The 25,694-nt window shown below is 43.1% G+C and overlaps 1 protein-coding gene across 1 annotated transcript in view; it reads left to right on the top strand.

Moving 5' to 3' along the window:
• The window catches only part of LOC114545867 (CREB3 regulatory factor), a 31,432-nt gene extending 7,195 nt beyond the window's left edge, over positions 1-24,237 (top strand). The window contains exons 5-9 of the mRNA XM_028564424.1: positions 2,642-2,815; positions 5,328-5,517; positions 13,503-13,576; positions 19,412-19,540; positions 21,608-24,237. Coding sequence (XP_028420225.1) covers positions 2,642-2,815; positions 5,328-5,517; positions 13,503-13,576; positions 19,412-19,540; positions 21,608-21,723 — 683 coding nt within the window. The 3' untranslated portion in view covers positions 21,724-24,237. The remainder of the gene's footprint in view (positions 1-2,641; positions 2,816-5,327; positions 5,518-13,502; positions 13,577-19,411; positions 19,541-21,607) is intronic.
• The last annotated feature ends 1,457 nt before the right edge of the window (positions 24,238-25,694 follow it).

Below are 25,694 nucleotides of genomic sequence, written 5' to 3'. Positions count from 1 at the left end.
ATTTTGACGTCACTTTGACAGCGAATAACTTTACAATTGAAGCGTTTAAAGACTCTATTTGTCCATTGTTTAGTTCTAAAGAAACACGACAACGTATAAAAGGCTTCATTACCTTGTACCTCACGTTATGGCTCCATAGCAGACGTTTTTGTAAAAATAGGCTAACGATTGGGTCATAACCACGAGACTTACTGTCACACAGTAGAGGAATTACCGTATAGTACAGGAGAAGCTCGCAGGCAGTTTGGACTTACATTGCCTGTTTAAGTTTAATAACTAATGTTAACTAGCATGTTAGTGATCAATAATTAGCCTGTGCCCATGTTATCTCCTTACATATACCTATGCTCTCCATCTCTGTAAGATTGGGAATGATTGAGATTTCTCTTGGCACAGCTACCAGAAGACTTCACACTTTCAGACAGGTTGCTAACGTCACATCTACGTCTTCAAGCTCAGTTGGAGGCTGCTCAGTAACGCTCAGCCAGCACCGGAAAAGTGACTTCTAATATCCTTCACTGGTCTCCGTCCAGAGACACGGGATCTGTTGGTGGCTGTCTATGGTTGTTCCCAACTAATGACCTGTTGTACTTTGTTGTACAGATGAAGCTAAAAGGGCTTAGATGTCAGAGGTGACTTCATGTCCAGACAACAGGACATGAAACATAAACATGAATATTGGGTAACACACATGTAAACTGGCTTCACCTTAGATTACCATCTTTTCCCAGGCTCTCTGCTTCCCTGGTCGTCCTGGCGTTAGATAAACAAATCTCAGGCCTCTTGTTGCAAGGTAATGGAGAGGTCACTTGGCTCGCTGTCAGAGAACCCGCCTGGGTCATATTTCGACGGTCGCGAGACGCCATTGTCGCTCTCTATTGTTGTGAGTGAGTGTGTGTGTGTGTTTGCCAGGTCGAGCTATTCTTACCGTTAGCTCATGGCGATTGCAAAGGGCTGTGTGATGGATGGGAATGTGTCTGTGTTTGCAGAGAGAGGGGGTATACAAGTGAGTTAAGGAGATTGGACAAGAGGTTTAGTAAGTGTGTGTGTGTGTGTGTGTGTGTGTGTGTGTGTGTGTGTGTGTGTGTGTGTGCGTGTGCGCGCACACGTGTGTGGATGCGTTTGTATATAAGGTCGTATATAAAACAAAGGGCCTTTGCGTGAAAGATCGAGTTGAGGGGAGAGTGCAGACAATGGCGCTATCTGCAGACTGGACCAGACGACATGATGTTACATAAGGTGTGCGCGGCGTGCGTGTGTCTAATCTTCTGTCTTTGATGTCTGTGTGCTATTGTAGGTTTCTGCCTCAGACACAGCAGTGCATGCACACGGTTGTAGCAGGCGGTGGCTTTGTCATTAGGACGTACAGCATGTGTTTGTGGGATTAGGGTTCTCCGCAGGATTTCATACCAGGCGAACGTAAACATTAATACCTGTCACTTATGATTGGGGCTTTCATCTGTCATGGTTAACTCGCAGGGTATTTGTCTTCTGTTAAATATCTCATATTTGGGTGTCAGTGTTGTCCACCTCCGCAATAATGGATGAGATTCTGTTTTCTTCATAATATATTAATAAACGGCCTGGAGCATTGAGCATATTTGGATCATTGCATCACTGTTTCTCTTTGTTAGGTACAAATCCTCAAGTGAGCATATTACATTCAATAATTGTTGAATGTTTTTCATGATAGCAATGGACTTGATATAATATTTAATTTGCTGCCAAGCTAAAAATACAATTTGGAAACAATAATGAAGAACTGCAATTGTTTTTTAGAATTTAGATTAAATATTGGCTGTTACAGGTGAAAAATATGCCTTTTTTTTCTTCTTCTTCTTCTTTTTTTTTTTACCTCTGTTGAACTGTAGTTGTTTGCTGAAATCAAAACGATAGCAGCGGACAGAATAAGATTTAATAATAAGATCAGAGATTTGAGGACTTTCCAAAAGCCAACATCAACGTTTCAGCTTTAGCGCCAAATTATCTCTTTACACATTGCTCTAGAAAAGATTTCACTATACTGAAAGCTGAGTTTGTTATGAAACACACGGGCCTCAGTTATATGCAAATACCTTAACAATGCAAATTTAAGAAGATATGTGAAAATGCCCTCAGACTTCAGAGGGTTAAACAAGCTCTGTGATGGTTCAGCAGTTTCTGTCACTTTTATGCAACGTAAATTATAATTTAAAGCTACAGTACGTAGTTTTTGTCGCGCCCCTTGAGGAATTCTAAGTAATGAGGGCAATGCGTCCACATGATACAAGCCTTCCGTGCTCCTCCACGCAGTTGCTAGCAGCCAAGGAGGACAGAGAGGAATGAAAAAAACATGATGGACTCTTCAGAAGAGATCATTATATAACTTGAGTTCCTGCGCGTGAAAGTCGCCGGACGCCACAATCTTCTGAACGTAGCCATACTGAGAAATCCAGAGAGAGTTGTGTGGAGCTGATAAAAGTCTGAATTAGCTTTGTAGCAACTCATTTGGCAACGGTTTGAATGTAACGGACGTTCATTAATATCCAAAAGTTACACACTAAAAGCTGTAAGTATTTGTGACACCGCTGCAAAGCCTTTCTTACTGCATTTGTATCAGCACACAGATTCGAAAATTGTGTCCACATGTGCTTCCCTTCAGAGGTGGAGGCCGAGCCAGCGAGGCAGCCGGGGGAGCGCCCGTCGAAGCGCCGCTGTTTCTGGGAGTACCGATGCGCTCGAGAATCGGCCACGAAGAAGAAGCTGGCCGGAGACGTCCACTGGTCCTTGTCCTGGAGCTCCAGCACTCTACCCAGCACACTGTACCGCCGAGAGGGTGAGGGCACCGCCGCACTAACTCATCCACTGTCAGGCTGCTGAAAGAATGACACCGTTAGCCCCTCGGCTTGTCTACCATTCTGGAGCGTGTCTATGTTTCCTGGGTCCTATGTTCCCCGTGTCCTATGTTCCCTGGGTCCTATGTTCCCCTCTTTGTATGAGACTGGGGAACATAGGACCCTTTTCTTGAAAAAGGGTCTGTTACTTTTTCCACCATTACTGCCAAATTCCATGGCAAATAGGCCTATGTAGGCCTACGGGCTGTTTGACGCACATATGCAAATAGGCCACTTTATCTAACCCTAACCCTTTTTTTGGGAAAAACAGGGAATTATGTTCCCAGAGCAGGGAATATAGGACCGGGGGAACATAGGACCCGGGGAACATAGGACCCGGGAAACTTAGGGATGACCCCTTCCATTCGACCATGCACTTGTCGTTCTCCTGGGTTGAAAATCAACACTTTTTCTGACATTTTGTCTATTTTTTTTACACTTTTGGCGCTTTTTTTCAATGTTTTTGGCGCTTTTTTCAATGTTTTTGGTGCTTTAAAAAAAATGTTTAACGCTTATTTTCACTACCATTTATAAACACTACTAACACCAACTTATTACCACTAGTTTTACACTTTATTTTTGAAATTCATGGTCCATAAACCTCATTTATAGAAAATTATACCTAATCCTTGAGTTAAAAAAAAGCAGAAATTATGAATTATTTAGACCTAAAGGAAGTGATATCGTGACGATGATATCTGCGGAGACTTTGACGCATGACGAGTCCGATGAATTTAGATTACATGCAGCTTTATTCAATATTGAACAAGTTTCTCTCCGAGAGCGGGAGCTAACCATGTGTACACACTTCTAAGAGCATGTACCCTTAGTGTCTCTACGAACATCAAAATATCTCCTCCTTTATACTTTTTGGGGCTTCACACATTCCAATCTATCTATTTGTGTGGGACAAAATTACCTCAAAACTAATCCTCATATGGAAATACTTATAATAGATTCACACATTCCAGGCTCCAATTCCCTGTGTGTGAAGGTTGTCCCCAGACTAACCCCTCGTACAAGACCTTAGATAAGATATGAAATACATTTGAAACATGTATGCTGAAATATCCAACCTATGAGGAAGGATAATCACAGAAGGGTTTATGTCAACGTTCAGTGAGGACATTAATATTTTTAATTAAACAGCCAAAATTCAATGAAACTAGAGATTTGATCTTTTGTTGTACTTGCAAAGTGCGTTGTATGGAATCATCCGTGTTATTTTTTGAGTAATTACAATTAGGGCTGTGCTCGATTGAAGAAATTCTTAGTCGACTAACACTCATTCAATTGTATCGACTAATCGATTAGTTGATTTAATCGACAGATCTGTAAATCTGAGTTTCTCCGCAAAGAGTCATGCAAAAGCACCACTTTAATTCTTGTGTTTACCAGAGATGTGCTCGTACGTTTCTTGGAAATAAGTCATTCAGCATGAAAAAAGCATAAAACATGACTAATCGACTAAAGAAATCTAAGTTGACTAAGACCAAAACGACTGATTAGTCGACTAATCGACTAAGAGGCAGCAGCCCTAATTACAATTAGGTAGTTAAAAAGAAACCCAGATTTCTGATTTAGAAATTTTGAAAACGGGTCAATTTTGACCCGAAGACAACACAAGGGTTAATAGATCTATCAATGAAAAAGACCCCCTATTTATGGACATTTTGATTATTGTATGACATTTTAAAGCAGTCACACACACACCTATTAGTTGTTGGTCAGACAGAGTAAGCAATTCTGCCTTCTGATGAACTGATTCATTTAGAAAGATAAGTGATAGATGAATTGTTAGTTGGAGCCCCAATCACACAGAGGAGAAGCTGGAAATGAAAGTGTAACTGAACGAGAGCCTTTGAGCAGCAGGAGTCATTAAAACGATATTCACACTGCAGCCAAAAGTGTCCCCATTTCTTTTCTCTCATGTGACACAAATCGGTATCCTTAGGCATGTGGCCTACATACAACTTTTATGTGTCAAAAATCTACATTTTTCAGCACTTTCCTGATAAGTGACTCTCACAGCAGACACAACTGTAGCTGTGCAGCAGTTTTGGCAGCCTTTGTTCTTCAGAGGAATCCGATTCAATACAGACCATTAATACAATAAAATCACAAACTGCTGCCTCAAAAATGAACAGCTAACATTGCCACATATGTATACAGTATATATTCTGCAACTGCTTCTTCTAACATTTCATTAAAATATTAAAAGCTAGGATGCCATGTTGTAGCTGCACGATTACATCAAATTGAAGAAAATGGGGATCCATTTATAAGGTAACATGATTTGGCATCTTGACCAGGGTTTGTGGATCTGGACAATGTATGGCTGCACGGCATAAACTTAGAATTACGGGCACACTGGTTGGTTTTTAAAAAGATTGAGGATTAAAGACTTTTACAGACAGGTATATTGAATTTGTTCTACTTTTCCTTTTTGTCCAGGCAAAAAAGGGCGCCGCAAAGCTCGCAAGACGGACGCCAGCGACCTGACGCCAAACCCCCAGAAGCTCCACAACATCGGCGAGCAGCTGCAGAAGCTCAACGCTGCCATCGACGGCATGGGCCCGGTCAACGACCTGCCCGCCGTGGCCCGAGCCCGGTCTCGCAAGGAGAAGAACAAGCTGGCCTCCAGGTACCAGACTCCACTTACTGTCCTCCTACATCTTCTGCACCAAGTCAGGACCCCGGAGACTTTCCCTATCGATTTATCAGGCGTGAGTAGGCATTTTAGTTTGGCTCACGGTGTCTGTAAATCGTTTGCAAAAAGAGAGAGAGAAAAAATAGAATATCCTGCAACCCTCTGCGGCTTGGTATCTGCAGCCTTTAGCCTTCAAAATCGGTTTTCAAATATGTACTGCATTTAAGTAGTTGACCTTCTAATACTGTTTCTGGAGCACATGGAGACAGAATAATGCATAGGCCTGTAACAGTTCCAAAAGTTGCTGTACTCAGAAATAATAGCGAATAACTAACCATATAATTGTCTCTTTCGGTCAGATTGAAAAAAGATTATTTATTACTTTTCCAAACAAAATAAAGTTTTGAATTCCAGGATACATCTTTTGTTTATATCACTGTATACTGATTACACAGCCTATGAAGTAAACCACGCCTCTTTGTTTTCATAAAAACATTGTCTTTTTTTCTTAAATGAACATAAAACTGGGAATAGTCCAGTATTATATCGTTTTCCCAACCTTAGCTTCTGTTAGCAATTAAAGGGTAACTACCGTTTTTTTCCAACCCGGAACTTATTTTCCTGTGTTTTTGTGTCTAAGTGACTGATGGGAACAACAATCTCTGACATCGGTCCAGTATTAAGCGAGATCGCTGCAGTCGGCAGCGGCAAAACAAGCTACAATGTAAGTTAACAGGGCAGTTGTCCAGCTTGTTGCAGTGCTTGTTTTGCTGCCGACACACTCAGATTAATAATCTAAGTGTCTGACAACATTATGGAAAGGATTTCTAAGGAAGTCGACCTTTCTGTTAAAGAGTAAGATCCGTTTTTAAACAAAAAAACATCCGCGAAATTGCGTTCGCTAACCCACCAGACTCCGTGTAAATAAACAGTAATTTTAGCGTCATAAAATACTCTTCATTCAAAGTCGACAGAAACCAAATAAAACTATGAAAAGCCGTTTTGGGTCGTCTTTCCACTTTTCTAACCATCACAGCTCTAGTTTTGGTAGAAATAAACACATAGTTTGCCGATTTACATGTGAAAATACGCTAAAAGTATTGCTTTTTTAAATGGAGTCTGGTGGGTTTAGCACTAGCTATCTGACTAATGTCAGAGATTGTTGTTCCCATCAGTCACTTACACACAAAAACACAGAAAATAAGAGTTCAGGTTGAAAAAAAAACTGTAGTTAAACAAAGTAACCGCAGTTTTGTAAAAAAAAAATCTAATCTTAGGTGAAATAGTTGATTTGGCACAGTTGATTTGATGGGAAGTCAAGTTAAAGAAAACGGTCTTATTTCCAGTGTCTTGATTTGTTCGAAGCACCCGATTGCCACTCTTCCCCAGTCAGTGGAACACCGTGTACCATACTGAAGAGGGCCGTTTTAAAAAAAGCCAGCCTCTGAGGAAACTGCCACCCCAGGCACATGTACAGACATTTAAAAGATGTCCCTCCCTGAGGATGATACAGTACACAGAACACCAATCATGGTCAAAATGTAGGTCAAATGAGTGTATTCCTGAGTTGATTGGCACTTTTTTTAATGAGTTTACCTTGGACATGAGCAGGATGGAATAAATGAAAGGCAAGATGGGTGGAAGCAGAGAAGAAGAAAAAACAGCAGAGGAGATGAGATGGAAGGAGGCAGGATGATAGGCTGAATAAGAGGAAATCAGGGCAGGATGGAGGAGGCAGACAAGGAGTTAGAGAGGAGGGTCATAGAAAGTTCACTAGGGAGGGAGGGAGGGAGGAGGAGAATTTGGAGGAAAGGATATTATTACAGGCAGTTTAAAGAGGAGAGGGACTCTGGGAATGTCTTATTATTCCAAACATATTAAACATGACAGAAACATCATTGGGTGAAAAGTTGAAGGAAAGCAGGAAATAAAAAAAAAAAAAAACTGAGAAAGAGACAGCGAAAGTGAAATGTGCAGTTGAAGTCTCTGTGTACTTCACACTGCAGTGGGACTGCGTTCATGCTTTTATTTAATATGCAGGGATTTCATCTGTGGAGAGATTCAGATCTTTTTTTAGTGCAGCCTGAGAGCAGGTCAGAGTTAGCAGTGGGATTATGCCCCCGCCCCCAGTCTCTCCCCATTCTTTTCCCAATCTTATCACAAACAAGCTGCCCGGGGCGTTCAGGCGGCGTGGAGAAGAAAAAAACAAACACTGGCCCTGTTCTTTGCAGTGGTGTCTCCAGCCTGGCCAGACATAAACACAGTTAACTGTGGAAAGATCATGTGCTGACAGTGACTTACAGGAATACTCCCATCATTTTTGGATAAATCCGATTAATTTACTTCCTTACTGGGAGTGACGTCAGAGAGATTTATATCAATTTGATCTTTGTGTGTTCAGTACAAAAGACTGGAAGAAGGTGGGAACTGTTAGCGTAGCTCCACCTAGGGCTGGATACCGAATTCAGTACGTTTTAGGCACTGAGCGAATTGCCTCTAAAGTATCAACTATCGAAAAGCGCCTCGTCATTCAATACCCGATTTTCAATAGAGCTCAACAGTGACCGCCCAAATTCCATTTCCCCATTCAATTGTTTCATTGGCGTTTGAAATAGAGAGTTTTAAGTCTGGAACCAAGCCCACCAGCTACGAGATGAATAGTGAGCATAACACATTTGATTCGGTGCAAAAAAACATTTTGAAAACCACAAAAGGTACAAGACCGTGTACAGAAACTATCGTAGACTTCAATGGTAGAAGCTCGCTCTACCATAAACATTTCTATGGTAACAGCAAGTTGGACCAATCAGGGACCTTGCTGTTACGCTTAGGATTGTGGGTAGTGTAGTTTTTCTCCACAAGATCACAGATAAAACAAGTTTTTCTTAAAGATCCCATGAAAATTTCACTTTATGAGTTTTTTTTTAACATTAATATGCATTCCCCCAGCCTGCCTATGGTCCCCCAGTGGCTAGAAATGGTGATAGGTGTAAACCGAGCCCTTATGAGGTCATAAGGAGCAAGGTTACCTCCCCTTTCTCTGCTTTGCTCGCCCAGAGAATTTGGCCCACCCATGAGAGAGAGACATCATGGCTTTCAAACGAGCAAAGTGGCAGTTGGTCAAGGCCACACCCCCCACTCTTCACCTTGCCCCCCCCTCTATCCTCCTCAATAGCTACAGACACAGAAATGGCACATCCTAAGGAAAGCTCATTGTGGGATTGGCTCTGGTGGCTGTAATTCTGCACCAAGGCTGAATTTCAGGAAAGAGACTTCAGATACAGTATTAGAGGACCACTAAGGTCTATATAAAAGAGACTTCAGATACAGTATTAGGGGACCACTAAGGTCTATATAAAAGAGACTTGAGATACAGTATTAGGGGACCATTAAGGTCTATATAAAAGAGACTTCAGATACAGTATTAGGGGACCATTAAGGTCTATATAAAAGAGACTTCAGATACAGTATTAGGGGACCACTAAGGTCTATATAAAAGAGACTTGAGATACAGTATTAGGGGACCACTAAGGTCTATATAAAAGAGACTTCAGATACAGTATTAGGGGACCATTAAGGTCTATATAAAAGAGACTTCAGATACAGTATTAGGAGACCACCAAGCAAAAACCTTTGTTTCACAACCACATAGCTCGGGGTCAGTCTACCTCAGATGGTTTTGACATTATGACTGATATTCTAAATCCTTATGGAGAAAATCAACGGGATTTTTACTTCCGGAGTCGGCTGTGGGCGGGACTGTTGAGGTCTATACCCAAGGAGTAAATCTCATCAGCGTCAGTGAGCCAGTAAGCACGCAGCATGCTTATACTAAGATCTCCTAACGTATGCGATTGGCTGTCTAACGTTACACGTTGCAGAGGCACGCAGGAATAACTGTTACGCACAGAGACGGGGATCACGTAGTAGGAGCTGAAAATAATCAAAAGATTTGTGCTGCAATGTGTTATGTTGGTTTTATAAAGTTGGTTATCGAAAAAAGTTTAAGGACCGTTACCAAAGTCACCGCGTTGGTATCGGTACCAGTATAGAATATTTTTGAACAATACCCAGCCCAGGCTGTTATGGCTATGGCTACGACCCAGAACACGGAGTACCACACACAGACACGGAGTAAATAGTTTAGAATGTCTTTAATGTATGTCAAAAACAAAAACACAACAGCCTGAGACAGTCTGCTGCGCTGGTGGAGGAGACAGGACTGAGCGGCATGGGCAGAGCGTGGCGTGTCCAAAAACCACCCTCACAGGGATCCAAACGAGGCGATGAAACGTTTGAGGAGCTAAAGGCTAGCGGCACAGTAGTCGTAGGCACAGGTTCGAGTGGTGTAGGTCTGGATGAGAAGACAAAAAACAAACATAAGTAAGCGGAGCACAAAAAAACAAGAGGCAAGAAACTTGAGAGCACGATTCACTTGGGGCCAAGTTACCACTTAGGTAGCTGTGCGATCTGGCGCCGAAGACAGGTTCCGACCAGGTCTAAATACTGCAGCCGTGATGAGATGATCAGCAACAGCTGAGCAGAAGGAGATTGCAGGATAGCCAGCAGCCGTGCAGGTAGGTGGATCGCCCGGCCACGCCCCTTGACTTACTTTCAGCCACGCCAGCACATGGACAGACACACAGGACAAGGAAAACAAACAAACCCAGCCGCTCCCATAACACAGGCTCCGTCAAAGGTGTCTCAAAAAGCTCAAAAGATCTTGTACGCATCGCATAATACTCAGAAAGCCACGCCCACTGGAGGGGAGAAACATTGGCAAACCAGGTGTCACTGCCCGATGTGAGTCGAGCACAGATGTGAGTTGCGAATGCGTCACTTTGCGACGAGTAGCCTCCACGATGCTAACGGCTTTTTGAGCTAACGCACAGTCTATGAGCTAACGTTTGCAATCAAACAATCATAGCTAAAACATTTTTTGAAATGACTGCTGCTGCTGGCTACAAGTTAGCAATCAAACACAACAAAGGCTGTCACTTGAATGGCATTTTGAGCTAACGTTAGCAATCAAACAATCATAGATAGCTAAAACGTATTTGAAATGATTACCATCTTCTGTTATTGTATGTAAAGAGAAACATTTATTATTTTATTATTTTACAAATTTCAGTAAGACACGTTATGCAGTAAACAGTTTAAATCTGAGCAACTCACATCTGCACTCGACTCACATCGGGCAGTGACACCAACTACCGATGGAGGCAGTTGTAGACCGGAAACTTCCATGTTCCGCGAGGTAAAATTTTTTATTTTTTAAAGGAGTTTTGTGGCTTTGAAGAGAGCAAAGATAACAGCTACAGTTCCCCGTCGGAAAGAGCTGTTTGATGACAGCAAATATAGCGGTGAAAGGATTCTAAATATAGCGTACACTCAAACTGATATTGTTTTTCAGGTGGTCCTTTTTTTAGTTGTCTAAAATTTGTTTTCATGCTGTCAACAGCAGTACATGGCTTAGCTTCTGTGTCAGGACTCCTGCCTGCTTTAAAACACATGACTATGGATAAGTACCCCATACATTCAATACTTTCACTTGAAAAAAATCCGAGCTATCCCTTTAGGACAGCCAATAAGCATGTTTACCAAAGTGTTGGAGCATTCCTTTTATAGTTAATGAATCAAATAGTTTGTCAGAGAGCTGCATTGTCCAACCCTGTTTTATAACTTCCCCCAGCAACAATGTTCAACATCACAGTGACACAGCTGTTTGCCTTCTGAGTCATTCTTTCCCTGCAGACACATTTACCTCTCGTCATGTGATTGGTTGCTAGGTTCGATTTAAAAAAAGGAAATAAATTAAAAAAAAGGGTAAAGACTCAGGTTTGCACCTCTAAGGATCTTAAAGACAAACCACAACGCCCATTTTCCAAACCCACTTTACAGTACCAGAAGCTTTTAATTTGGTGAATATGTTTTTCCCGAGCTTCCAGACAGATACTGGTTTCTTTTGCACACCAAATAAATCATTTTGAAGCCGTTGGTGAGCCATCACATTTAACAGCATGTCTTATTTGGGTCTATTTTTGGTTTTGCATTGAGGGCAGAGACTGTTTCGACTTAAGCCCGAGACACACCAAGCCGAAACTCGGCCGTTGGACAGTCTGGCGAGGTCGGTGACTCAAATCTGTTCGGTGTGTGCCGTGCCGTCGTCCATCCGAGGGGTTGTCGGCGTTCATTTTGGCCGACCTGACGCGTTCAGTCGGAGGCAGGGCAGTCGGGACTCACCCGGAAATGGGGAGCGGAATGAGCATGACTGGAGTCTCTCAAAATGTGAAGAAAATCTTTTAAACTGACCTTTGTCGATCTGAAATGAAGACAGATTCAGCAACTGCACGGCCTATTTCTCACTTAAAATGTTTTCAGAAACACGTTTCAGTGAACTATTTTAGTGCAATATGAGATTGTATTCTGAACGAGCCGCCATGACAGTCTGGCTTTGAATTTCTGGAGAAAACAAAACCATGTGACACGTTCGTCCAATCAGCTGCCGGTTTTCATTTTTTGGGCAACAATACAGATTAGCGCCGCCTGCTGTTATGGACGTATTACTTCTCGTCTCTTCGGTGTGTTCTGATGCACTTTTTGGACCAACTCGGGGAGACTGATCAGTCCGACTGGCTTTTCTGCCGAGGGTCGGCCGTCTGGTTGGTGTGTAAGGGCTATTAGTCTGGATCAACGGAAGCACATTTCCTGGATAATGGATGAAGGATGTCTGCTCTCTGTGGGTTGCCGTTCTCAAAATCCCTTCGCTTCGGGAAAACAGCCAAACACTTTAAGCTAGCAAGCTACACGCAGAAAATGGCAAGTTTTTAAGAAAATTCAGATCGTGCAACAACGCAGGCCTGCTTGGTTCTCTCGGGGAACGATTGTAAAGATTTGCAAAGAACATGTTTACTGCATTTACTCTCTAACTGGTTTTGGTACCGATTGGGGGTTATTGCTGTGGATGAAGTACACACACGGTGATACACTGGTAAGAGCCAATGAGGTTTAACCATGTATCCAGCTTATTTAAATAGCTCAGGTTACTGTATTGTGTGAAAAGTTAACTTCATGTAATATTGTATGTGGCGTTTTCTTATGGGGGGTGCAAATGTGCCACCTAAACAAGTTCCTTCCTGAGACTATTTCGCAGAACCACCGTCGCCACCCGCCCAAGACGATTGTGATTGGTTTAAAGAAATGCAAAGAACCCAGAGCGTTTTTTTTTCTCTCCTATCCTGTAATGTATCTGTGCTGAAGCGAGACCTTTCTCCACAGCGCTGTGGAGAAAGGTCTGGCAATGCGAGACTAGTTTTGACTAAACTCTTATATTGACGGTGTGTTTTAGAGTCTTGTTGGAAGGTAGGGAAACACATTTATAGCCTACATAAAAAAAACAACCCTGAGGTGCATGTTGGAACATCCCGGTAATGATTAGGAACAGCTAAATTGTTGTGTTGTTGTCGTCCACGTCCTCTTTTAAACCAGCAGGGACTGTGGTACAAATAGAGAATTTACAGGAGAGGGGGGAAAAACCCACAAGTATTGTGTCCAACCCTACTGGTTTGCAAGTATTTTGTTTCCTTAAGTTTCATTAAGCTGACTCACAGCTGCAAGAAAAGAGAAATTATCTGCACGCTGCGGCAAGCAGTCCCCGTGAGAGGCATGAATATTTAACACGCGTTGATTGATTCGCTCTCTGCTGCCTTCTTTCAACGCCAAATACTCCGAACCGGCCGTCTCCCGTCAGAGTCGTTGCGTCAAATGGTAGCCGAGGAGCGGAGGGACGAGGGAGGCTTCCAGTCAATCTCCCTCACAGTTTAGAACTAAATCATCCACTTACCGCCCTCCAGCTGCTCTCCGCGTGAACCCCGCAGGCTCGGTAACAGCACCCCGTGGAGAACGGCAGTACTAGAACAGGGTCTCCTGTTCCAGAGAATGACGGTGCTCTCTCGCCCCCCCCTCCTTCTGTTTTCCAGGGCCTGCCGGCTGAAGAAGAAGGCCCAGCACGAAGCCAACAAGATCAAGCTGTGGGGGCTCAACCAGGAGTATGGTCAGTACTGCACATTGCACACATACAACACATTGATGCTATTTTAGTGGTTTTAAAAACATTTTTTAACTCCAACTGAAGGGTTATTCTTACTACTTTGTAGATGGAGACGTTCCTGCTGGCATTATTGAATTTGTTTAGACCAAATTGAATGAAGTCAGAAATGCAGTGCAAGGCTGTGCTTCTTTATTCCTGAAAATTTGGAGGTTTAAAGTTGTTTACATGACCGCGAGGATTCAGAAAATATGCCTAAGCGCGTGATTCGCTGTCGCCAATCTAAAGGAAAACGAGGTTGGTCATGTGAGAGCAGATTAAGGACAACACTAGCCTCTTTCACTACGGAGACTCCGCAATATCTCCGCAATGAAGGTCTGCCGTTAGGCCGGCTCTGTTTATTCACACAGAACCAAGCAAAGGGGGGTCGTAACGTGTAACACAACAGTGTCTAGTGTGTACGTGCCATTCTGCGACGTTAAATCAACATCACACCACGCCAACACCACCCACAGCGGCGACTTTGTGCATTATAGTAGCACAATTGTTAGTAGAGAGGACCGAGACGGCCGCGTGCATGTGTCAGAAAGGGAAAGAGTCGTGGCCGGGTTGGATCAGTGGTAGGGCAGGCGCACATGTACTGAGAGGTTTATGCCTCGACGCAGAGGTCCAGGGTTCAAATCCGACCTGTGACGATTTCCTGCATGTCTTCCCCCCCTCTCTCTCTCTCTCTCTCTCTCTCCCCCCCTTTCTCACCTAGCTGTCCTATCAAAATAAAGGCAGGAAAAGCCCCAAAAAAATAATCTTTAAAAAAAGAAAGGGAGAAAGTCTTGGTGACTTACATACAGACGGCGAGGCGGCTTTAGGGCACATTCAGACCAGAAAAAGCAATCCAGCGATTCGCAGTGGGCATGTCCCTTAATGATGCATTTGAGTGACATCCTGTTTTGTTAAGGCTCTGCCACCTCTGTGGTGGCAGTCGGTCTGACTGCCTCCTCGAGTTGGTCAAAGAATGTGCCTCGGAACACACCGAATTGAGCGTGCGTTCTGCGTGTGCGCGAGACGTAACACGTCTCCATGACAGCAGGCGGCGCTAATCTGTATTGCCGCCCCAAAAAATTAAAACCGGCAGCTGATTGGACGATCACGTGGGTCTGGCTTCTCCCGAATTTCAAAGCCAGACCATAATGGCGGCTCGTTCGGAATACAATCTCATATTTTTGTTCCACGCTAGCCTCCACCGGGAAGCTAACGTTAGTTTAGCTAACAGCTAATTCGGCTAACCGCTAGCTGACAGCTAGATTCAGTCTAAAATAACGTTAAGTCAAACTTAATGGGAAAAGCAGGCTAAATTAAGACTTTACAGTAATAACAATAAAGACAAGTATTGAGTGATTGTATTTTAAATGAGCACAAGTAAAGTAGAACTGACGTAACAGCTGTTATATATGTTAACGTTTATTTTCAGGTTTTATTTTGAGGGTCTTTTAAAGTTTACATGCTGTCTCAGCTAGCGGTTAGCCAAATTAGATGTTAGCTAAACTAACGTTAGCTTGCCTGTGTAGGCTAACGGCAGACCGCTACAATCAGCTAGCGGTTAGCCGAATTAGCCGTTAGCTAAACTAACGTTAGCTTGCCTATGGAGGCTAATGGCAGACCGCTGGTTACATGACTAGCCACCGCAGCGTGACGTCAGGTTGCAGTTACATTGGTCTCAATTTTTTTGCCGTTCCCGCCTGAGGCCCCCACCGCCACTAGCCTCATGAGACCGTCCTGATCTCGTGAGCTCCAGTTTTCCACTCGCAGATCAGTCTGGCATCTTGAGATAGAGAAAATTTGGAGCCGTTAGCCAAACGACCGGGCCAATCAGCGTTGGTTTTGAGGCGGGTTAGGTGGCGATAGACAGATGGTTTATCCAATCAGCTAACCAGGATTTTCAGACAGCGGTCCGGGAACCTGAAATGGTGCCTTTTATTCCTAAATTCTCGTTACACAAACGGCACATATCCTTTACCGACATGTTGCTTGCATGCTGAGCTAACGAGCTATGCTTTGCCTGCAGCAGCAGGGGCGGGCTTGTGGTTGTATTTTCATACGCTTCGTGGATCTGATTGGTTGATTTGGCCCGTCTATCACCAACATAGGTGATAGACAGATGGTTTATCCAATCAGCTAACCAATATTTTCACCCCTTCCCAAAAGTTCTCCAACGGAAAGTTCCCAGATGGATATGCTGAGCAAATGCGAAGCAATCCATCTGGCGGAGTCAGGTTACACCGCCACAGCCTAAACACACTACCCCTCCCCATTCAAAATTAATAGAAAGACCTTCGTTTTTCGCCGGACCGACACAGTCTGTGTAAATGCACGCCAAAGGCGCACCAGTCCATACATGACCTACATGTCTTGTTTTTCCAACTAAGAAGGTTTTCTGTTTGTCCTCACACTGTGCTTCTCTGATCTCTGAATTAGCGCGACGCGAACGTACACAGTGTTTGATCACCGTCAGCCCCTGACAGATCCTGATGCACCGTCTCATTACTGATCTGGCTTATAGATGACTCTCTAAACAGCCTCACTCATTAAATATTTAACCTCTGCTGTGGGACGTAGCACTTCTGCTCTCTTCCCCTCAAGGCTGATGTCATTTTTCATAGACGTGTTAATAATTTCTTCTGACGTTGGCAGAGGTGCTCTCTTTTATTTCAGGCATGCCTCTAATATAATATTCTGATAACTGAAGAACCCAGTTTTCTTTCTTACGGTGTGAATTTGTCTACATTTTAGAAATAGGTGTCTTTATCAGAAATGTAACCACGTTAATGGATTTTCTAGTGAGGAATACCAAGTTCCCAAATCAATGGATTGATTTTACACACGGCAGCAGTTACAATCATCATGGATAGAATCGCAACGAAGCCAAACGGCTCATTTCGCTAACACATCTCATGGCTGCGGTGCTATAAAGCTGACATGATCGGACCTCTCCTTTTTTTAATAAGAATAAAATGCAAATTAAGCTATAAATTACTGAGAGAGCATCTTTTCAAGGCCACTTTGAAATCATGTTACTGCAGAAACCTGATAGTAACAAGATAATCAACACTTCTACTCTGCCAAATGTGTCAGCCCGGTCCTCCTCCTCCTCCTCCTCCTCCTCCTCCTCCTTCCCCCCTCTTCCTCCTCCTCCTTCTCCGGTTTAGTTTAATCTCTTTGAATTCAACCCCGACCAGTATCCAACTTGTCTTTGTCCTTTTTTTTTTTTTTTTTTTTGTTCCTCCCATTTTTTGAACATTCCAGTCATTCCTGATTCCCGGACCAGCGTTTCAGTGCAAAGGCTTCCAGTTGCGGCTCCCTCAAAATTTTTGTCCCACTGGCAGGAAGCCAAAACACACTCAGGGCTCAACCTCACACTCCATCTCTGTAATTTGCATTTATACAAAACACGGCCTACATGCTCAGCAGCAGTTTCAACAGGAAACTTCAACTGTGTGTGTGTGTGTGTGTGTGTGTGTGGGGGGGTTTGGTGTGGTGTGATGTTGGGAGGGTTTAAAAAAAAAAAGAAAGGCCAGACAGACCCCTCTCCTGGTATAAACTTTACTAACATTATGTATATAGTGCCACCTCATCGTGTTTATTTATCTTGATTGTTATATTTTGCGATTTAAATTTTCTATTTTGTTATTTTCTATTTTACTATTTAAATGTTCTATTTTATATTTTAGTATTTCAACTTTATATTTCTGTTTTAATTTAATTGTCATATTGAGAGCTGCTAACTGCGTTTTGTTGTTGAAAACAATGACAATAAAGATCTGATCTATACTATTCACTGTGGTCCACCCACACACACACACAACACTCCCCGCTGAGACGAGCGTTTGGACTAAAGAGAAATCTGATCCATACGACACTGACAGGATGGGTGTCATGGCGACACCAGGTCACATGACCCCGACTGGGGGGAGGGAGCCAGAATCCCAGAAGGGGCTGATGATTGTTATCATTGCACATTCCCACCGGGGAAGCTGCCCGCTGCAGGCCCAGTCTGATCTGTCGGCCACTGGCAGTAGAGACTTGGACTCAAGTCGACTCGAGTCAGCGTTTTGATGACCTGCGACATGCCTTGACCAAAAATAAATTACTTGAGACTCGACTTGGACGTGTAAGCCACTGACTCGAGACTTGACCTGACTTGCATGATGACTCGGATGAGTTGCGCGCATACATATGTTTGAATGTTAGCGGTTATAAATGTAAAATAATATAATTTAATTTTGTCAGGTTTATGTCTAAACTATCAAGCATGCTATGCAGCGGCAGCAGCGCAAACTGCCTTAACTAATAACCTGTGACTTCCCTTCCTTGCTTGAGACTTGGCCCAAATTACTTGAGACTTACTGGGGACTTGAGCAAAGATGACTTGACCACTTGTGACGATGTAGAAGGTAGAAGTTTTAGTGTATATGAGAATCAGATCATGTCTGAAACTGCAGAGTTGTCGTGTGGGGTACCTCAGGGTTCTGTCTTGGGACCTGTTCTGTTCCTCTTGTACATATTTTGTCTAGGATAGATAATTAGTCAATTTAGCAACATATCTTACCATCTGTATGCAGATGATATTCAACTGTACTGCTCGTTTAAGGAAACTGAGTTCTATAAATTGTCTTCTTTAATCAACTGCTTGACTAATATCAAACAGTGGTTATGTGACAAGTTTTTGCTTCTGAATTCAGATAAAACCAAATCACTAATTATCGTCCTTGAATGTAGAATCCCTCAAATAAAGCAGCATATTGGGGACTTAGGCTCGTCTGTCCAGCCGAGCGTCAGCAGCTTAGGTGTTGTTTTTGATTCAGCCATGTCCTTGGAGCTCCACTCTAAACAATTAGTTAGAAACTGTTTCTTCCAACCGAGGAATATTTCCAAATTACTGTAAGAACACTATTGTCAAAGGGTGAGTTGGAGATGATCATTCATGCTTTCATTTCCTCTCGTTTAGATTACTGTAACAGTCTGTTTACCTGTTTCAGTAAGAAGGAGCTTGAACTCTGGACTCTGCCGCAAGGCTTTTAACTCACATTAACAAAAGAGCACACATCACACCTGTTTTAGCTTCACTTCACTGGTTACCAGTCCGGTATAGAATACAATTTAAAATCCTGGTCCTTACTTTTAGAGCCCTGTACGGTCAAGTTCCTCCCTACATCTCTGACTTGATTCAGCTTCATACTCTCACCTGTAGTCTGAGGTCATTAGGTCAGGAGCTGTTAGTGGTTCCCCGCACTCATTTTAAAACTAGAGGGGATCGATCATTCCAAGCAGTGGCTCCTATCCTGGGGAATGTCTTGCCTCCCTCTCTACGTTGTGTGAATTCTGTCGAATCTTTTAAAAAGCAATTGAAGACTCTGCTATTCAAGCAGGCTTTTAGTTAGTCGAGGGGTTTTTATGGTTGATTGTTGTGTTTTCTATTTGTATTTAAATTTTTCTTGTATTTTAATTTGTTATATTGTATTACATTTTATTGTAACAACGAAACACAGTTCAGCAGCTCTCAATGTCACAGTTAAATCACAGGCAAACAGAAATATAAAGTTTAAATAATAAAATATAAAATAACAAAATAGAACATTTAGGGCGCCTTGGTAGCTCACCTGGTGGAGAGTGCGCCCATATACAGAGGCACAGTCCTCGCCGCAGTGGCCACGGGTTTGGTTCTGACCTGTGGCCCTTTGCTGCATGTCATTCCCTCTCTCTCTCCTTTCATTTCTAAGCTGTCCTATCCAATAAATGCATAAAATGCCCAAATAATATTTGGTATAATGTTTTTCCGTTGCACAGAGAACCTGCTGGGAGCGCTGCTGCGGATCAAGGAGGTGATCCGACTGCGGGTGGAGAGCAGCGGGGAGGAGGACACGGACGAGCGAGGGATGACCCAGCGCCTGGAAGACATCCTCCGAGACTCCAGCGGTGAGACACACAAACACGGCAACTCCCCAAATCTTAAAAGAAATGCCTATGTTTTGGCCTGTTATGAGATAAATACAAAGAGCCTCCAAACCACTGACGTCTCGCTGGTTAAAAATGCTTGTGGAGCTTCGTGCTAACATTGTTAGCATATAACATGTTTCATGTAACGCCATACAAATTAGGGCTGCAAAATATATTGTTTTGTTATCATCATGGCAATATCAACTGCCGCAATAAACACATTGCAAAAGGCTGCGACATATAGTGAGATTTCTTTTTGTTAGAAGAAAGAAAATATCAGCAAAAAAGCGGTGCCTTTTATATATAATTCAGTGTTCAATTTGTTCAATAACAGAATGTTAGAAATGATTTCCATTTGTTCGTTTAAAATACAACAAGCTGAAAACAGCAGAAATGCAGAACTGACGACACTTTTAATATCTGTTCATTTAAGTAATATCGTTATAGCGATATTCAACAACGTCATCGCATATCGCATATTTTCCTCATATCGTGCAGTCCTAATACAAATAGAAGCTTGAAATAGGCAGTAAACTTAATTATGTGTATTTTGTTCCACTGATTGTCACATGAACTAGCTTCTGACTAAACTGTGTGCAGTCCACTTCCAATTCATTCGGCATTACATTTTCTGATTCTGAAAATTGTCCTCTTAAGTTGTACATTTTAAAGGTCCCATGACATGGTGCTCTTTGGATGCTTTTATATAGCCCTTAGTGGTCCCCTAATACTGTATCTGAAGTCTCTTTTATATAGACCTTAGTGGTCCCCTAATACTGTATCTGAAGTCTCTTTTATATAGCCCTTAGTGGTCCCCTAATACTGTATCTGAAGTCTCTTTTATATAGCCCTTAGTGGTCCCCTAATACTGTATCTGAAGTCTCTTTTATATAGACCTTAGTGGTCCCCTAATACTGTATCTGAAGTCTCTTTTATATAGACCTTAGTGGTCCCCTAATACTGTATCTAAATTCTCTTTTATATAGACCTTAGTGGTCCCCTAATACTGTATCTGAAGTCTCTTTTATATAGACCTTAGTGGTCCCCTAATACTGTATCTAAATTCTCTTTTATATAGACCTTAGTGGTCCCCTAATACTGTATCTGAAGTCTCTTTTATATAGGCCTTAGTGGTCCCCTAATACTGTATCTGAAGTCTCTTTTATATAGACCTTAGAGGTCCCCTAATACTGTATCTGAAGTCTCTTTTATATAGACCTTAGTGGTCCCCTAATACTGTATCTGAAGTCTCTTTTATATAGACCTTAGTGGTCCCCTAATACTGTATCTGAAGTCTCTTTTATATAGGCCTTAGTGGTCCCCTAATACTGTATCTGAAGTCTCTTTCCTGAAATTCAGCCTTGGTGCAGAATTACAGCCACTAGAGCCAGTCCCACAATGAGCTTTCCTTAGGATGTACCATTTCTGTGTCTGTAGCTATTGAGGAGGAGAGAGGGGGGCGGGGGGCAAGGTGGAGGCTGGGGGTGTGGCCTTGACCAACTGCCACTTTGCTCGTTTGAAAGCCATGATGTCTCTCTTTCTCATGGGTGGGCCAAATTCTCTGGGTGGGCAAAGCAGAGAAAGGGGAGGTAACCTTGCTCCTTATGACCTCATAAGGAGAAGATTCCTGATTGGTCCATCTGAGCTTTCATTTTCTCAAAGGCAGAGCAGGATACCCAGGGCTCGGTTTACACCTATCACCATTTCTAGCCACTGGGGGGCCATAGGCAGGCTGGGGGAACTCATATTAATGTTATAAAACCTCATAAAGTGAATTTTTCATGCCATGGGACCTTTTAATAAACATGTTTATCACCAAATACTTTAAAAAGACTCAAAAACTCGCAGATTAAAGTTCACAACCGAGAAAGCAGCATTGCAGTCACTACAGCACTGCTTCTTTTAGTTTTGGGTGTCTGTTCTTGTAGCTATTTAATAAAACGTGAAATATTCTGCCACATTCACATTCGTCTTTTAGGGAGCTATTTCTGTCTTGTCCTTTTTCTTTCCATCGCACTGTCTAATTTATTTCCATGGCAACTGCAGGTCCTTTAGTTGCCGGGCGGACCAAAGACTTTGTGCAGAGGATTTTGGCGGCCAGCGCGGGAGGCCAGCGCGGGCGCAAAGAGCCCCCGCAGGGAGGGGATGAGGCGGCGGGATAAACAAAACTCACCCAGCATCCTCCCCCTCCTCCTCCTCCCTCTCCTCTTCCTCTTCCTCCCCCTCCTCCCTCTTTCCACCCCTTCCCCTCCCAGCACCAACCAAGCAACCTGACCTGACCAAGCTTCCACTCCCACCATGTACACATTTCGAGTAGGAGTGAAGCGATGAAGAGGTGGAGATGCTGGGGGAGGAAAAAGGAGGAGGAGGAAGAAATAGCCTAAACAAAATGGGAGTAAAATGCCACCGTGGTCCTGGTCCTCTCCCCTCCAAAACAGTAGCCGTCTTCACCGCTCTGTCTCTGCAGGCTGCACCACAACCACCACGAGGCCAGAGCTGCTGCTGCTGACGTCTCTGTCTGTCTGTCTGTCTGTCTGTCTGTGTGTGTGCGTGTGTGTGTGCGAGATGTAACATACTGTATGGGTGTATAGTGTTCCTCTCTCCCTCTTTGTGCTGTATTCGTACCCCAGTGTGCCTATGAATAGACATTGCACTGTTTTTGTAGATGGTCGTAGTTGTCGGCAGGGGGGCCGCTAGTGAGGTGAGGGCGAGAGGGCATTTGAGGATAGAGGAAGTGCTTTAAAAAAAAAAAAAAAAATTAAGGAAGTGGGAGGAGCCCCAGGCCTGGAAGACAAAGGAGTGGGTGTGTGCTTTTTTATTTTATTTTTTTTATTTGGCTGGGCTCCTATAGAAGCGCTTGCACACCATTCGGATTGCATCGGCATCTAAAAACAAAAAAAAGGTCGGTAACAAGTGACGGGAGTCCCGATGCCAGACCAGCTGTTAATGGAAACAACAACGTGTTTGTTTTGGACAAAAAAAAAAAGTCCTCTGAGCTTTAATAACCCTCCCATCCACCCTCTTCAACTCCCACTTCACCCCATCAAAATGTAAGCAAAGTTTAAAAAAGAATAAGAAAAGAAAGAAAGAGAAAACTGCACCTTAATTCAAACTGACCAAAGATACTGCTGAACCACTCAGACACCAAAAGCTCTCACTGCTCCAGATGCTGCCAACCATTAACACATCGTTCTGTTTTTGGGAAATATTCTCATTGTTGTCATGTTTACCTGCATGCATCTTCAGAGGATGGACTTTTAATCCCCTTCACCTAAATGCACTACTGTCACGGACCTGAGAGGCCGTGGTGTGACAGACAGACAGACAGACAGACAGACAGACAGGAAATGACAGTTTCTGGTTTCGTCGGCTTTTTTAGCTCGGCAGCCTGGGGTGCTCCTTTTTAGCTTCTCTGCGGCGGCTTTATTTTGATCCACAAAAAAAACAAAAGGGAAGTGTCCTCAATAACTTCCCTCAAGCCCTCTCCTCAACCCCTGACCGGATTATGTAGCGCACCTTCCTGAATTGCAATGACAAATAGAGAAAAAAAAATATTGTAGATCTAGAAAGCAAATAATGTTTCATTTGTATTTTTTTTTAATTATGATTTTTCTTTTTGTTGTTGTTATTTGGCAATGCCACACAGCCCACATGGTGGGGTTGTCTTGAGAGTTTTTTGAAATTTGCCTTTCTTCTGTGGTCTTTGCTGACACTGTAGTCCAACCTTGTCCAAGGTCTCTAAATGTTGTTGGACGTTAAAAAGAAAAAAATGAAAGAAAGACAAAAAAAAAAAAAAAAAAAAAAAAAAAAAAAAAAGTCCCCTTGACCCTTTGAATTGCACTGTGGTAAGAGCAACTAAGCACCTTCAAAGAGGGCTTCAGATCCTCCGAAAGCAAAAAAAAAAATAATAAAATAAAAGGCTCTTGGCACCTTTTGTCTAAAGACAGATTGTTTGAGAGGCTTGTTGTGGGCGCTTAGCGCTTTGTTACCGAGCGCTCTCGGTTAGTTTCAGTATGGTGCTACTGTATGAAAAAAAAAGAAAATGAGAAAAAAAAAAAAATAAAGGCAATGCAAACCTGAGCGGAGGCATCAGGCACTAACTGCTGACTGGGTTTTAGCCTGCGAGCATGTGCTGTTGTAATAGGCAGTTTGTTTGCATAATGACGCCTTTCTGAAGTGCCTGGAGCTTAAAGCCACAGGGACCTGTGTGATTATGCCCGAGCTTGAACCCTATTACGAGGTGGGGGGACGTAACCCATGACTTCTGCTCCCAGCTTGGCCTCACAAAAAAAGAAGACGAAAAAAAAACTGCAGGCCTGTGTCCGTGTCCGATCACATATTACAGCCAAAAACAAGTCAACCAAAATATTCAAATCCATACGTGATAACAGTAGCTGGCACCTGGTTCCTGTGAACATCAACTCTGGGAAATATAAGTGTCTGCTAGTTAAGCAATCACCCCGCCCCCCCCTCTCTCTCCCCCCCCCCTTTTTTTTTATTTCATGTTTTTTCAACCTTGACGAGCTCCCGTCTGGGCTGCGTTCCAAAAAGCTGCTGCGCTGTAACACACCCTCTCTCCTATGGAAAAAAAACTCCATTTCCTGTCTCAACCAGGAGAGCAGGGGTGAACCTTACCCTCTTCACCCCCCTCGAGGTCTCGCTCGTGGTCATGTTTTAAAAAAAAAAAAAAATAAAAAAAAAAGTGGACGGCAGAGTTCAGGGGCAGTTTGTCTCCCGTTTCCTTGTTTTTTAAATTCTGGGGAATGTGGCACATGGTTGCACGAGTGTAGAACTGTACTGTAAACAGGAGGCTTCCTGTCGTTCAGCTGGAACGGGTTTCATCGTGGAGGTCTGCTGCTTTTTTGCTAAAAAAAAAAAAAAGCACCCCGAAGCTCTAAAGCCACCCAGTCCTTTTTCTTTTTGTAAACATCGCCACAGAAACCCGGTCAGGTTTTCATGTGATCGTTTTTTCCAGCAAAAAGAAAGAGAGAAGTGGTTCCCTAACTCACCCCTCCAATGTTCATTTCGGTGACGTTTTTAAAATGTTCCCATCTGTCACCTCGGAGGAGAACGAGGTCTTTGGGGGTTTAAGAGGGATTCCACTTTGAATGCACGCGTTTGTCCCGATTGTCGTCGCTCCTCCCAAAGTGGCGTCTCGTGACAGAAAACGCCATCTGCCGTGTACGTTTGTCTATATGCCAAAAAAGAAAAAAGCAACTAGTTAACACGGCGAATTCCTGCCACAGATCCAAAAACAACAAGCAAGACATGACGCCGGATTTTCACGCGACTTGTGAGCTCTCGCTCGAGGCTTGAATTGAAACCGTAGCATTATTCCTCTTTAAGGAAACACGTTTGTATCAGGAATTATTTTTTATTTTTTTTCCCAAAGATGTCTGCTGTTTGGTGACTGTCTCTGGAGCTGCCTGCCTCCGTGCTGGTCATTACAGGGTCAACCAAGGAACCGCTGGGTTTTTAAAAGAGCACAGAACCGATGCTCTCGGCTCCCAAATTTAGCCAAATCTGACCTGATATGGACCATGACTTTGCATAAAACCGGGACGACTGTAATCAGAGTTACTTCCTCGTTGAGTGTCACCGTCCGCGAGACACAGAGAGAAGTAAACCGTCCCGAAACTCGGTCTGATGTGCTCACTGGCTTCTTGTCTTTTTTTTCTTTTCCTGAGACAGAAAGTTCGGCCTCAACCTCATAGTGAAAGTCGGATCTGCCATTTATCAATGTGCCAGTGTCCGCTAAGGAATTTGACTCGCAAAAAAAAAACACCACTCTCACGTCCGCGATGGGAAATATGCAGCTACAGCCAGTAATCGGTTAGCTTAGCTTGGCTTAGCATAGCATAACGACTTGAAACAGCTAGCCTGGCTCTGGCTGGAGACAACACAGTCCACCTACCAGCACCTCTACAGCTCACTAATTACCATGCTTATTGATCTTTTTTGGCCCGGTCAGTCAACACAAAATTGGGATGAAAGAACAATTTTGATAATCAGTGTTCATCATTCAAGTCATTTAAAACAAACACCAGCTGTTTCCTGTTATCTTAGAATATGCTGCACGTCTTTGTTTTACATCATTTCAAATTGAATATCTTCGGAAAAAAACCAACCGTCT

Source organism: Perca flavescens, chromosome 2, assembly GCF_004354835.1.
Source record: "Perca flavescens isolate YP-PL-M2 chromosome 2, PFLA_1.0, whole genome shotgun sequence".
Classification (NCBI taxonomy): domain Eukaryota; kingdom Metazoa; phylum Chordata; class Actinopteri; order Perciformes; family Percidae; genus Perca; species Perca flavescens.
Note: the sequence above shows the minus strand (reverse complement) of the source record. Positions and strands in the feature narration are given on the sequence as shown.